Source organism: Epargyreus clarus, unplaced genomic scaffold (assembly GCF_041222505.1).
Source record: "Epargyreus clarus isolate Ecla_fem2 unplaced genomic scaffold, WU_Ecla_fem_2.2 ptg000026l, whole genome shotgun sequence".
Taxonomy (NCBI): Eukaryota; Metazoa; Arthropoda; class Insecta; order Lepidoptera; family Hesperiidae; genus Epargyreus; species Epargyreus clarus.
This window is the reverse complement of record NW_027332233.1, coordinates 5,284,208-5,299,169: the sequence shown is the minus strand read 5'-3', so window position 1 is coordinate 5,299,169 and position 14,962 is coordinate 5,284,208. Positions and strand designations below refer to the sequence as shown.

Here is a 14,962-nt window from a genome sequence, read left to right as displayed (position 1 = left end):
TACATTTGGCAAAAAAGCTGCACTTTTTAATATTTTTATGATGTGGAACTTTCTCGAAATATGGTAGTGGTATCTTTTTTTAATGTAGTAGAGAGCATGAAGTCCACCTATTGATCAGTGACTGCCCTCGGTGATTAAGTACTGATAGTATTAGAGTCATATCTGGGATCGCCCACAAAGGCAAATGTCTTTTTGACTCTATATTTAACTTATATTAAGTAAGACATATAACGTCTTTGTTTAATGGAACAACAGACAAAACGACATAGACGGACAAAAGAAAAGTCACCATATTTGAAAACTGGTGGAGTTTAAAGTATAAAAAGTCTATAAATTACATTGTTTCTGTACTAAGCGGATACTTAAAATCATCAGAATGCCTGTAGGTATGTACTTCCATAGCTGTGGTAAGAAACAATAAAAATAGTACAAAATAAAAAAGTGGTAATACGGAACCATCTGCGTTCGAACTCGACTCGCACTAGATTTAACGATAAATAGATCGATATATCGTCGATTATATATATAAATAATCGATTTAACGTCAAATAGAACGATAACATAGTTGCTAATAGGAAACATTGTGTGTTTAACAGAGCGTGTGACATCAAATACGCAATGACGATAACATGAAAACGATATACCCGCTATATCATGTTTAAGCTATGTGTCGTTTAATTAACTATCGAAAATGATATTCACATTACTATGGGTATGGGTATATGACCTAAAGACATCATAGATCGGTGTTTTTAAAAAGTAAAGACTGAAAATTTTCAAACCTGAAATTGACGCCACTCTTTAGTATGTTTCTTTGCACAAGACTTTGTATAACTAATATAAGTTAATTGTTAAAACAACAATGTTTTTATACAAACAATTAAGTAAAAAAAAAAAAATCTAGCCTATGTAACTCCTATAATTTTGACAAATCCAACGACACCTCATATAAATATACGCGACGGATAGATAACCTCTCTTCTTTGGGAAGTCTGTTCAAAATCCGTCAAGCCGTTTAGGCTATAGGGCGTCCGAAAGAATGAGACATAAATACATACATACTTACATACACATATACATACATACATACATACACTCAAAAAACATTGCGCTTACAATATTTTCAAACGTAACTGAATAACAGAATCATGTGACAAAATCACGTGAGAAATATCACGTTTGTATGAAGCATCGTATTAGAGAGTTTTATTCTAATTCCAGTCACAGCGGAACTAGCCGGTTTAGTTTAACGACCAATGCATTATTTATTTGCATTAAGCCATCACACACATAAATGACCAATTTATTCTTGAATCTAAAGCGGCAAGTGTGTTTCGACCACACACAAAAGGGTTCCGTGATTTTTGGGCTTTTTTTCTTATACTAATAGTTTAGAGGTATATATCATCATCATGTTTATCATGATATTTCGAAGAAACAATCCTGGCACCATGTTTTCACGTAGGTCACAGTACACCTTGCTGATCAAATGTGGACTTATAAATCTTAAAAATAAGGCTAAAAAAGTCTATAGACTTCACAGGTCATTAGAACTTTTCTTAAAGAGATCTCAGAACTGGTTAGGAAACTAAATTCTAATGCGCAGAAAACGTAAAAAAATCACAAGTGCTCTGGGATTTGAACTATAGACCTCAGCGTTAAAGGTGCATTCATACCACTATGCTATAACTAGCTGAGTATAGAATACGTAGCCAATAGCTATAGTATACTTTAATAAATAATTTATGTGTTTTCACGACCTTATTATATAATCTGTTAACTAAGTCTCAAATCTGTAGTGCGTCTGTCGTGTCGTTTCCGTTTGATAAAGCTGTCTTCTCACTGCAGTTCCGTTCAGTTCCGATTTCTCTGATTACTGTCTTAGTTGACACTTTCCCTCTTCTGATAATCATCGTCAACGCACTTACGAAATACGATGTCAGCTTAAAATATTGCGCCTTTTAACGATTGATGTTGACTTAAGTATAAATGTCAACTGGAAAGAATCCGGGCTCGATCCTCAGTCAAGTTTGATATATTACTAGTAGCACACGAGCTTGCAGTATGTCTGTAAATGGTCACTGCGGTCGATGGATATCTTGAATTAACTCCATGAAGAAGAGGAGCTTTACCTGAAGTCTAAGTTGGTCGCCTCATATGTAAATTAACCGTCACAAATCTATTGTGGGTTTAGTTACGAAGATAATATTAGCACTAAAGGGATAAAATCCAACAGTAAGGTAGCTGTTCTTTCATGCAGATCCCAATACAGTAACCAATACCCAGCAATACGGCAAAACCACAATTGTAGGAGAGGTCGATGTCCAGCAAATATAACAATATAAAAATTAATGTATGTCTTAGCGATTAACCGTCGTAGAGTCAACTTACCCTGATGATGCTCCGTTTTGGAGCGAAACACGTGTTGGTGGTGGTATGTATGGTGGTGTATATTTTTAATTTTTGCATCTGCATGCATCCTTTGAGGGAGGGAGGGTGGTACATACTGCATAGTTTAAAATATATACCATCATACATATTTGTAGCGGATTGTTGCGAAGTAGTTTTAATCTTAACTTAATAGCATGGATTTCCGCAAAGTAACGCCTGATACAATTAACTATCTAACATCATTAATGTATGTATTATTTATTTACACAAGAAAACCACTGAATCATTAATTCATTACAGATAAAAATCAACAACGAAACAAAAGTCTAAAAATATAAATTTAAATCAAAGATGAATAAAAAATCACAAATTGAATATTCATAATTCGAAGCGCAAGTTCGTTGCTCTCAGTCTCTTTATTAATTTGAACATAATTAACGGTTTTTAGTGGACAGGTTTGGTGTGAGTCAGATTATACGTAATAAAATGTACTAATACAAAGTAATAATTTTATACCGTTGTGATAAATTATTATTACTTGTTGTAGTCCGATTCTTTATTATAATGTAAGTGGCAAACGATAAGTTTATCTTATGTGAAGTAGTACATGGAAATCTGGTCTAATCCAAACTAAATTTGTTCCATTTAGCGATATATAGGTTTTGTTTTACCAAAACTTTTCTTGGGTTTTCTTGGGCATTAAATGTAGAGGTCTGGTAAAATTCAAATTGGACAAACTTCTCGCTGACTCTGACTAGCTATTCCCTCAATTATATACCGCTGGGAACGACTCTCAACAGAAATACCTGACGACGTGGAGTGCACTCCACTATGCTACTCCATTGCAGGTATGATAATTTCAACTTTTAAATATGACATTAGCATACATCGATTCTACAAATGTCTAAATTGTTCAAAGGAAAATGCATCCGATCACTCCAAGCTTTCATTACTAGAGGAAACGCTATGTGACGAGGATTTGTATTTGAAGCGGATTAACAAGTTTTTACGATACGAAGATGCATGAGCCTCGTAATTATTTGGAAAACGTGATAGAAACGGCTCGTGAACTAGACCGGTTGGACTCTCGCTGATCATTCAATCTTTCTTTTATGTCGTAAAATCGAGTTGATTAGTGCTGTCCGGACGCCATTACATACCCATACCTATATATGTTGTGCGGAGTCCAACGGATATTCGATCGGAAACAGTTGAAAAACTCGTACGAGTCGACGCTTTTTACGTCTAAAGTGTTAGACGAAGTTGTCATTTATGGCATGCGATTTGTTTATGCGATACGTTTTTTTCAAATTCTCGACTAGGCTGATAGATACTATGTTAAAATTGGGATATGCTTCAAGCTTCTATTGCGTTTTTTCAAGTTAACGAATAATTTGCGTGTCTACTCTCGAAAACATTCTGTGTTAATGACGAATTTGTTAAATACTTTCAAGTGATAAAAGATACCGTATTTAGATATAAAATGCGACTAAAAAATAAAAAAGTTTATCGAGGCAAAAATAGAACGAAATAAAAACAATGCAATGATTGCAATGCATTACAAAATTGTATTGAACTAGTTAAAATTTTTCAATAACCAAACGGTATTCGTTTTGTTTTTATTGCGTTTAGGTAATTATCAAATAGACGTTTCAGGGGCGTCTTTTATACTTATTTCCTGCCAGATTATTTTTCAACCAAAACAGTTAGATGTTAACCCATATTATATAACTGTTCATGTGAAAAAATGTTAACGTTATGTAGGTGAAGTACTCTCTCAGAATTCATTGTAACGGTCTGAGGTAATGTGTGATCCGCACTTAAACATTATCATAATTTATTTATCATACGTTTTGATAAAAATGTATTTATCATAAATGATGATATATTTTATTATACAACTTGTTACGTTATAATAGAAAGTTGATCTGAATTTCATATTATTTCGTTTTGTTAAAGAGAGAAAATATTTTGTATCATTTTTTATGACTTATTTTATAACGGTAAAAAAATAATTTTAATTTTCAATGTACTTTTTCTGTTACAATTTTATTTTAAATTATGACGAAATAAATAGGTAATAAATGAAATATATGTGTACCACTTACATTGTATTAAATAATGAAAATTAAAATTAACCTACATTTTAAAATCACACGATTCCATTTTATAACAAATAAGCGATTGTATTTTTACCCGACTGCCAAGGAAGGGTTATGTTTTTCGCGCGTATCTTGTATGTTTGTCTTTCTTTATTTGATCCGATCTAACAAACGGCTGGATGAATTTCAACTGTTAAGGTGTCATTATATTTATCTCAATGACCCGAGTGTCCTTAGATAGGTGTTAGTAAAAAAAAATCAAAATGGCGGATTTTTGGCGCGAAATAGTAACACATTTAAAAAAAAAAGTTAACCGAACCTATCGAGTAGGGTATCAAATGAAAGGAAATTAAACGGACATTATAAAAACATATTTGTATATATATAAAACAGCAAGGTGACTGACTGACTGACTAACTAAATGACTTTTTCATTTTTCAGAAATTAACGTACAGCCTAAACCAAGGACCTTGCAGTTCTGAAATTTTGCACATAGGTTCTCTATATAGCGTGAATAAGTACTAAGAAAGGCCTTTTGGAAATTCTACCCTTAAGAGGGTAAAATAGGGAAAAACAGTTTTTTTGAAATCCTTTAATTTTGAAGCAACTGCTATAAAATTTTGTATTTGGCTTTCTCGATAGGAACAAGGACGCACTTATTTATCCTCCTCCGAAAAATCAACCCCGTAGAGGGTTAAATAAGGGTAAAAAGTTCATTTGAACAACCGTCGATTTTGAAGCAAACACTATGAAATTTTGTATCAAGCTTGTTGGATAAAAATAATGAAATTCTACCTCTAACGAGGTAAAATAATGACCGAAATTTTGAATTACTGAAGTTATATATTTTATAGACCTTAATGGTGATTTTTTCTCGCGAAATAGTAACACGTTTAAAAAAAAAAATAACCAAACCTATCGAGTCGGGTGTCAAAATAAAGGAAATTGAGAGGATATTACACATAAATTATATAATATATCTTATATATAAAATTCTCGTCTTAGTTACCGTACTCCTCCAAAACGGCTTCACCGATTTTCACCAAATTTTATGAACATATTCATTAGGTCTGATAATCGGCCACTATCTTTTTTTTTACCCCTAAGTGATAAGGGTTGTTCGCCCTTAACATTTTTGTTATTTATATGGCAACACAACGTTTGCCTGGTCAGCTAGTACATATATACACATCGAGATGACTGTCTGACTAAATGAGTGAGTTGCTGTGCCAGAGATCAACGCAAAGGGAAACCGCTGAACTTAAGCGTGCTGGAATTTTACACATAGGTTCTTTATATAGCGTAAATGAGCACTACTAGGATACTAATGAAACACGTATTTCACTGCTTTTGGAAATTCTACTTCAGCCTTTTTGGTGCAGTCGGGTTTTTGGTTTTTTAAATTAATTAATAGAGTTTTTTAGTTCGAAATAAATTTATAATTAAATTATTGTGATACAATCTGTTTGTATTCGAGGTCAAACTTCTCAGAAAAAATAGTTCAACCGCAAATGAACAGAGTACTGAGTATTTGATTATTATCTTTGATAATGCATTGGCTCGATAACAGTATAAGTAAGCTCAGAATTTAAAAACAAAATGTATTTTTTATTTAATAAGAATTCTTAAGCTAACTGTAATATTGGAAGTATTTTTAAAATTTAATACAATTTATAAAAGTTGTTTGGAAATATCATTTTGACTACTTTTCTTCCGCTACGAATACAATTTCAGTTTTGAGTAATATTAGAAATTTTCTTTTAGCTTACAATATAAGTTCGTAGATTCATAAAACCTTAGATTAATGTTTGCAACAGTAACCACATTAGCTCGACTCGCACTCGCGTGGTACGCAGGTTTGAGACCGATATTAATTTCAGTATCGATGTCGACAAATAAATCTAATGCTATTTTCGTATTAAATGTCGTTCGAGTCAATACTTGACAGGTATTGGCTTCAAGCTTAACGATCGAGAAAATTATGTGTCATTAGTTCGTAAGTTTACTGTATCTATAACTTTTACACCTTTGACAGTTTAAAAATAAATAACTTAGCAGCTAATAATGTCGGTGTTCATGTTTTAATGTTTAATCGTTTATTACATTGTTCCTCGTTTCCTCAATTATGAAGAAAAATGCAGTTTTCCTCAAACGACCTTGCGTTTGTTGCTGAAGTTAATACGATTCATTCCGATGGCCGGCGAGTACTTAAATCTGCGAACGAACCGCAGTCCTTTTACTTATTCGCTAAACCTTAATATATAGAGTCAATTACCTTTTTTCCTCTTTGGCATCACTCTCACACCAAACGCATGTTCAGTCACTAGGCACAAGGAGATAATCAGAAAACAGTATCTGGCACTGCACCCCATCTTGTCACACAAAGTCTCTGCCGTAATGTCGAATATACTACAAAGGCACTATAGTACCGCGCATTTGCTCATTGACACGTGTTAACGGGACGCCTTTAAACCGAGTTCGCGTGTAGACACGCGTGAACGCACCCACTAAATTAAATCGCAACCGATGCACGGCAGGCGAGTGCGCGACCAACGAGTAAACCGCCCGACTACCCTATATTTTGACTTATAGCAATTTGGCAGTGCGAATTCCACTTGTATATAAAACCTTTCGCCGGCTCGGGGCGGGCGGTCATTGGTTGCGCGGCGGCAGCGCTCGCGCGAAGGTGAAGGGAGCTGGAAGTGGCAGCCCCCCCAACGCTGGTCGGGCGGGGAGCGGGGCACGCCAGGGTCGACAGACACTTTTGCTATCGTCGGAGCGCGATAGCTATCATGCCTCAGTCTACGGCCTGTACCGTTTTGCTCCGATTATTACGTCACTCGTCAGCTGCTCGTTGCACCAGAACTCGCAAATAAATTACAGCTTTTTGTCCACTTTTTTAACTGACTCACAATGTTCATCCGATTGTTGGACGCTTCTGACTCTTGATCCATGAGATGTGAATTTTTTGGCCCGTGAAATTAGATGTTCAAGCGATAAAAATGCTCTAACAATAAGTTTACGAATGATTGATAACTATTTTTTACGTATAAATAATGTTATAAAAAAGTATATTTTTTTAATAGTAAGTACATCATTTTGACCTGATTTTTAATTTTTTAGTAAAAAATACACATCGTAACAATTTCAACTTTTAAATTCAGCTTCAGTTTTCCATTTTTTTATAAATTTATTTACTTCAGTAATTCGCATTTCAAAGAAAGTAGATAAGTTAGGTTTAACCATGTTGTAACAAGTGGAAGTAAGCAAAAATCATCGGAATCTGCTTAATTCATAGTAAATAACTAAATTAGACGCGCTTTCGACACGACTACGTAACGATTGATCGTGAATATAAATACGATTCTTATTTGACTTTGGGTCTTATTTAGACGCAGATTTTTTTTTTTAATTTTAGGAACAGGATATACTAACAATATAATATACGTACTACTATATTCTTAAAATTAGTATATTACATAATATATGAGTGTTAAAATGCAAAGAAAAATCATAGGAGTATGAAAATAATATTTTGTGCTTTTTCGGAGCAGTGCCTTTGGTTTATATGCCTTAAACCGCAGTATATTATTTTTTTATCTTTGAGCCTTTTACTAAAAAGGGTTTGAAAAACCCCGCAAGAAATTTCCTGTTGTTGAAGGTCGAGCTAAAATTTTACAACAACAAACAATTATACCAAACTATTCACTTCCGTGCGGTGACTGTCGGGAACAAATCTTTAATCATGTCGTTTTTGTATTACGGTGACCACATGTTCACCACTTCATTCACCATTTGTACACCAACGGTTGAATGTAAAACATCAAAATAGGTTTAATCAACCATTTTATTTATTACTAGCTTTTACCACTGTTTCGCTTGCAATCATAGTTTTCCTCAATCCCTCGGGAACTTATTTTTTTTCTCAATAAATTATTATTAGACGAGTATTAGACGAGCATGCAGTCCACCTGATGGTAAGTGGTCACTGCCGCCCATCTGGCGGACATCTGTAATCAACCCCCAGGATTAGATATTCCTACCTAAGGTCGGCCACAGATGCGCCGCATCCCCTAAGGACTAAACTGGAACTCGGAAAAGTATGTCTCCCTAACCACACCCTTCAAACCAGAACACAACAGCACTTAACATTGCGGTTATGTGGCAGAAATATATGTGGCGGTGGTGCCTTCAAAAGTCTATGTTCTTTATTTAACCCCTGACAATGAGTGCACAAAATTTGATGATTTGATGATTTGATGACAATCAGTTATGTACTTAAGTGAAAGTGTAACAAACAAACTCACATTCGAATTTATAATGTTAGGAAGGATAATGACAGATATATATCGGTAGGTGCCTAACGTGCCTGTCATCAGAGTACGGAGATAAGATTGATTTAGAAGTTAGTAGGACAAGCTGTTGTTGGCGGTTCATTTATGTTTTAAGTGACAGTAATCATTATCGTATGTGTGATACATTATGTGGACCTAACAGCCCGTTAGACATGCTACTTTTAGGAACTAATGACTCTAGCAGACTTACTACTTTTAGTATCGATTTGTGTTTTAGCGATTTCACCGACGCTGCATTACGTTGACGACTTGGAATCGTCGAATAGGTAGCAGTTGTCGACTGTCGTTAGCAGTCGTTAACAACAGCTATAGTCGACGAGTGTCGGAGGCGATCGCAGACGGGATTTTGAGATAGTCAGCGATAGACGCTTGCGACCCATTGCAACTGTCGCTACCTGTCGCTAGCGACTACCACCGAACGTCGACAACGTTTCTGTCGCTCATATGTTAGTGCCCTAAGCCGTCATCGCCGGCTCTAAATGTTACATATCTTGCCGGGCCTTTAGATACAAGTGCTGCTATGTTCAACATTACTTCTACAGCCATTATACAACACATGCCACATGTATCAATTATTGATCAATTAGCGGCAAATTGACAATAATTTATTTGGTGACCTCGATAAAAGGACTTGGAGAAACACGTGCGATTAAAGGAAAGACCCGTGATTAATACTTAATTAGCTGTTCAATTGAATTGCAGATAATATGTATTATTTAAATTCATCTTACAATGAAATGATTTACTATTGTCGCATAACGTAACAATGCTGGTATCGGATGTAATTAAAGCCGGGATTTATGGTATTTACACGTATATTCTCTATCTATGAATCTACCATGACAGAAGTAACATATTTTCACCTAGGAATATTGTGAATGAATTTGGATTTTGACACGCTTTTATTATCTTTAGTATCGTGTAATTCTAATAACTTCTTCTGTATGCCTGTATGCCTACTTCTTAAGATACGCAGCCTTTTGGGGAGGATAAAACTCGATCTTTGCATATAAGGATTTTCCCGTTTCCGGAAGAAACGGTAATTTACTATAGTCTGATTCATAATTAGGTGTCCAAAATGTAAACAAAGAAATGTCACTGTCAAAATTAACAAGAAACAAAAACTTTAACAAACTTAACAAAAAACGAAAATTTTACAAATATACACAATTTAACAAACGCGTTATGTAAACGAGAAAACATTAGAGTTCGATCACAATCACGAAAATTAATAATATCAGTTACGAAACGTAAAAATGACAGCACAAGAAATGTCTTGGATTTCGGTTGTGTTACCATTATCACATTTTAATTTTCTACCATAAACTTTGTTTTTTATTATTATTACTGTATGGATCGAAATTGAGGTGATATAAATATTAGAAAATGTGAATTAATCTTAATTTATTTAGATTATTATTTTATTATTGTTGTATTACTTTTATATCGTCAAAAATAAGAAACTACCATTTCTAACGTATTTTCTTGATAGGTCAACACCTTTGTTTACATTTTGGACACCTAATTATGAATCAGACTATAGCATATTGCATTTATGATCTCCCCAAAGCAAATTGTCTTTAATCCTCATCCTCGTGTCGAGGAGAATGATCAATTTATGACTACAATACGTAGTGTTTAAGCTCACACTAAAATAGTTCAATATTCCAAGATATCCTTGTATCTAGGGATTATTGGGCGATCTTGTTACGAGTTCTATTAGAATTTTCTCTACACCTTACTAATGTATAGTAACGTGAACGAATGAACCTAACGAATGAACAAATTGAATGAGAATATTTTATGACATGTTTCCTCAAATCCGACGAAAGTCTTTGTAGCTCCCGGCTGAAATACAAAACTTTATTATACTTCTAACCTATTATTATAAAATAACAATTTCAACGCTCCGTTTGTTAACGGACAGTGAGATGTTATTCGGCATCGTTATGGCTTGTTCACACAATTTTTTTCCGCAATTTATATATTTTTACGCTCTAGGCCCCAAATGTGAGTGAAATAAAACAAAGACGCATTGCAAATTAAATTTGCACGAAGAGTATAATTAAACTATTATACATGTAATATAACTATGAGCGAATGATGATTACAATCAGTAGCTGGTGTGAGTTAGAGATGTAATGATGTATCGAGACTCGACACAATTCATAACCTCGACACAAAAAATGTCGATACTTTTATCGATGTAGAGCCATTGCCGATACGATATTATTGAAATATATTGAAATGTATAAATATTTTGTACAGTAACCCGAATAGATTGGCGCAACAAGGTAGTTAGGGTTGTCAAAATTTAACATTCTTTTAATTATTTATTGTCGATGAAAAAGGGTCTTCCTATTTTAATATTTTTAAAATTTTCAATAATTGATATATCGATAATGGTACGCTTACCTTTTCGATAATATCTTGTATCGAATTGAATTTTTTGACATATCGATTATCGGTGTTTGAGAGGTTGGATACAAATGTCGATATTTATTTCACGCACCACATCCCTAGTTTGTAACATCGAAATGATTTCGTCCAACCTCTTGTAGGTCGTGTATCACTTGCGGTAACGGGCTCGTATTTGAGATCGTAGCACAAGTAGCGATACAATGACATGTTGGTACTCATCTTAAGTTCACTTGCAAGATTTATGAGGACTGCGCAGAGATACTCGTACGAAACCTTTCCGAGATAGATGATGTTATTGCACGACTCATGATGCGAAGCATCAGAGAGTGCTTTACGATCGAAAAATTTTTTTCGCTTCATTTTGGCGGCTATTTTTATTATTATAGCCTTGATAGTTCACGGAATCAAGATATTTTGCATACTATTGTCGAGATAATTTAATGGAGATTAATTCCATACTTTTTAAAAATTGATTTACTGCAATAGAATTGGAAAAATACACCAAAATAGGTCTAAAATTTTCCTGTCCGTCATGTGTGAAACCTGAAAATACTGTAACTTGTGAAAAAATCCATCATTTGAGTTAAAAAATTTTTTAAAAAATTCTAATCGACGATTGTAGGTCACTGAATGCGAATGATTAATTAATTCAGTGTCGTTTAATTGCAATTAATAAAAAACGAAAACTACAAGACTGTATATCTATAGATATTATGTACATTTATTCCACCAGGGGCGCTTGTGCAGTACCTTCTTCCTACTACAGCTGTTTTTTCGGTAATTAATTTTGAACGACTTAAGTTTTTTTTTTTATATTTCATAATTAAATGAGCATTATGAGTCGTGCACTTTTGGATTTTCCAAACTTTTTTAAAATTCTAATGTTTTTGTTTTGTATTAACTTATCAATATGGATATTTTCTTATTCATCTTTTGAAGAAGTCACGTCTATTTTGTGTCTATTAATAAATTTGACTTGTTACAATAAACATGATCTGAGGTCACTATCAAAATATACATTTTTAAATATAATGTAAGTGATTTTTTATATTAATGACAAATTAGTAATAAATTATTTGATTCATAAAAATACAATTTCAATATTCCTTATGGGACAATTGTCACACTTCTACTTAGCTAGGCTACTGTGCAGAATATAACAGGATCGACACCCGGCTAGACGTTTTTTAATTTCGACATATTTTCTGTGTCTATGACATTCATAAGACATTTTCAATGTAGAGTATGTAATATATATTTTTAAATTGATTTACCCATATAAAGAAAATATGCTCTAAGTTTTTAAATCTACTTTTATTAAATATCAAACAATTTTGCCGACACTACAATAATTGGAAGCGAGAAGAAATGCACTACGAAACAAAAAAAGAACATTCAGATCCACTGCCTGATAATTTTTGAGTAAAATTAGCTACAAATCAAAGTGAAGAAGGAATAAGAAGTCTGAAGAACGGAGATGAAGAGCTGCATATTAAAGTAGACCATCCCTTGGCCGGTGAGTTGCAGGCTTTGCTGAGACTTCGCCATCATGTAGATCAGCAGCTTCGTGACCACAGGGTCCGCCCACACCTCCCACGGCACACTGTAGATATCTTCGCTCATTTCTTCGCTCGACTGAAAATATTTCTGCAATTTATTGACAAATTTAATCAATAATATTGTTTATATGATTGTCGTTAGAATTTTGTTGTTGATATATAAGATTAGTGGCAAGACAAGTGGTCAGTTGCAAATTGCTTGGGACTAAACTGGAATGATTAATGAAGATACATGTATCTTACATTAGCCAAACTCTTCATACAAAGAACAGGCAGTACCTATACAACATATAAACTTTAAAATGAACACCGAAGAAGCTGGTATTTTTTGCTAAAATTCCTTGTACCATCACCCAGTAATATCTATGTTATACAGATAACATAGTTCATGCAGTGAGGTACCACAATAGGTATACCTACCGAGGTATATCTAGTATCGAAAAAATAGTTTGCGATGGGGATTTTCTACCATCAAGTATCCGGCTTGTTGTTTTCCGGTATGCTAGTTATACATAATTATAGAAAAGGTAAGCTAAATTGAATACTGAAGTTTAATTATTAACTTCTAATAGCAGGACATGGTTAAAATGTAAATGAATCCAAATCCGATCCTTTACGGTTCAGCGTAAATCATCGTTCATAAGCATACTTTGTTACTCAATTAATTCACTATTTCACAACGTTATGTATGTGGAGGCGTTGTTTTTAATTATTAGTTTCTATTCCGCTATAATTATTGTTACGTTACCTTAACCAAATTGCTGGCAAAATAACACGGTGTGAACATGTGTATAACACCGCTAATAGCGAATATTGTGTACTTCGGATCGATCGTGTCGCTCAAGTACATTTGGTATACGTTCATGGAAATTAGAAGAGAGCTGAGGAGAAATACTGCGAATAGCCAGCCTCCATACACTTCTTGTAGATCATTGTAGAATTGAAGCGCTAATTGATGATCTTTGATTGCATCTTTCACTTTACATTCTAATTCAAAGCTATTCTTAGCGTCCTTGAATGCTCTGTGAACTTTATGCGTCATTAGCTTCAGTTTGAGACGCATGTGCGTCGTCGCGATACAAAATGATCCGTCGAACCCAGCAAAATTCAGTGACAGGCAAACGCATTGAAACAAATTGTAAGCGAACATACACTCAAAATACGGCGTGTCGTACTGTCTGTCTTCTAAATACTTTAATTCCATTTCGTGGATCATATATCTTTTCCCGTCGTCGCTCGTGAGACACTCATATATCATCCGTCCTCCCGCGTAAATTGGAAACTGAGAACTTAATAGGATTGGTATGAAGATCCAGCATCTTTGTCCCATCTTTCCTAATTCTATATAATGTTTATATATTTCCTGGTAGTCTTCTTCCATTTCGTTGCCTTTTAATAGGTCGTCAGTCATGTTTTGTAAGAGCTCAGCAAATTTGTCGGTCTTGCTACATACGACATAAAACCACTTGAAGAAGAAGAAACACGCTAGGATGCCAATCGTAATGTTTCGCGAGAGGTTATACAGATCGAAAGTGGATAAACATTTGAATAGGTACATCAAGAACCAGAACAAAACGAGCGAATTTATGATAAAAACGATTCCAAAAATAATGTATTTGGTGCGATAATTGTGCCGGTTTGGGTAAAGCTGGCCTAATGCTAAAGCGAAGGCACAATGAGGAAAGGTCTCGTTAAATGACTTAAATAACTTTTCGGGCGGTTTGACTTTAATTTCCGTCATTTTGCGAGAATAGAAAATCCTTAGGTCTAATGTTAAGTGTTTCGCGGTGAAAATCTAACTAAGGGCATTTTAATGGAATCGTATAGCCGCGTGTTTAAGGCAATCACGCGGTAAATTCTAGACATTTGCAGTCATTAGATTACTTCCAGTAAAAGCTACTGATATTCCTTTTAGGGTTCCACAGAGCAAAACTAGTTAATGTTTAAGTGTAAGATTTTATAACATTAATTTTATCACGCCTTTTAATAGATTAAGCAATAATTTGAGAAAAATGTTGCGCGAAGTAAATATACTGGTTTTTGTGTATAACATTCTGTTACAATTCATACAAGTATTTTACTCAATATCAATAAACTACCTCTATGTGTTACATTCTATTAATAAAACTAAATT

The 14,962-nt window shown here is 34.2% G+C and overlaps 1 protein-coding gene and 1 pseudogene across 2 annotated transcripts in view; both read right to left on the bottom strand.

Annotated features, from left to right (window-relative positions):
* Positions 1-6,904, bottom strand: part of LOC140753492 (uncharacterized) — an 87,374-nt gene extending 80,470 nt beyond the window's left edge. For both annotated transcript variants that reach the window (XM_073088129.1, XM_073088130.1), the window contains exon 1: positions 6,769-6,904. In XM_073088129.1, coding sequence (XP_072944230.1) covers positions 6,769-6,865 — 97 coding nt within the window. In that variant the 5' untranslated portion in view covers positions 6,866-6,904. The remainder of the gene's footprint in view (positions 1-6,768) is intronic.
* On the bottom strand, positions 6,780-14,600 carry LOC140753494 (uncharacterized; annotated as a pseudogene).
* Between the last annotated feature and the right edge of the window lie 362 nt (positions 14,601-14,962).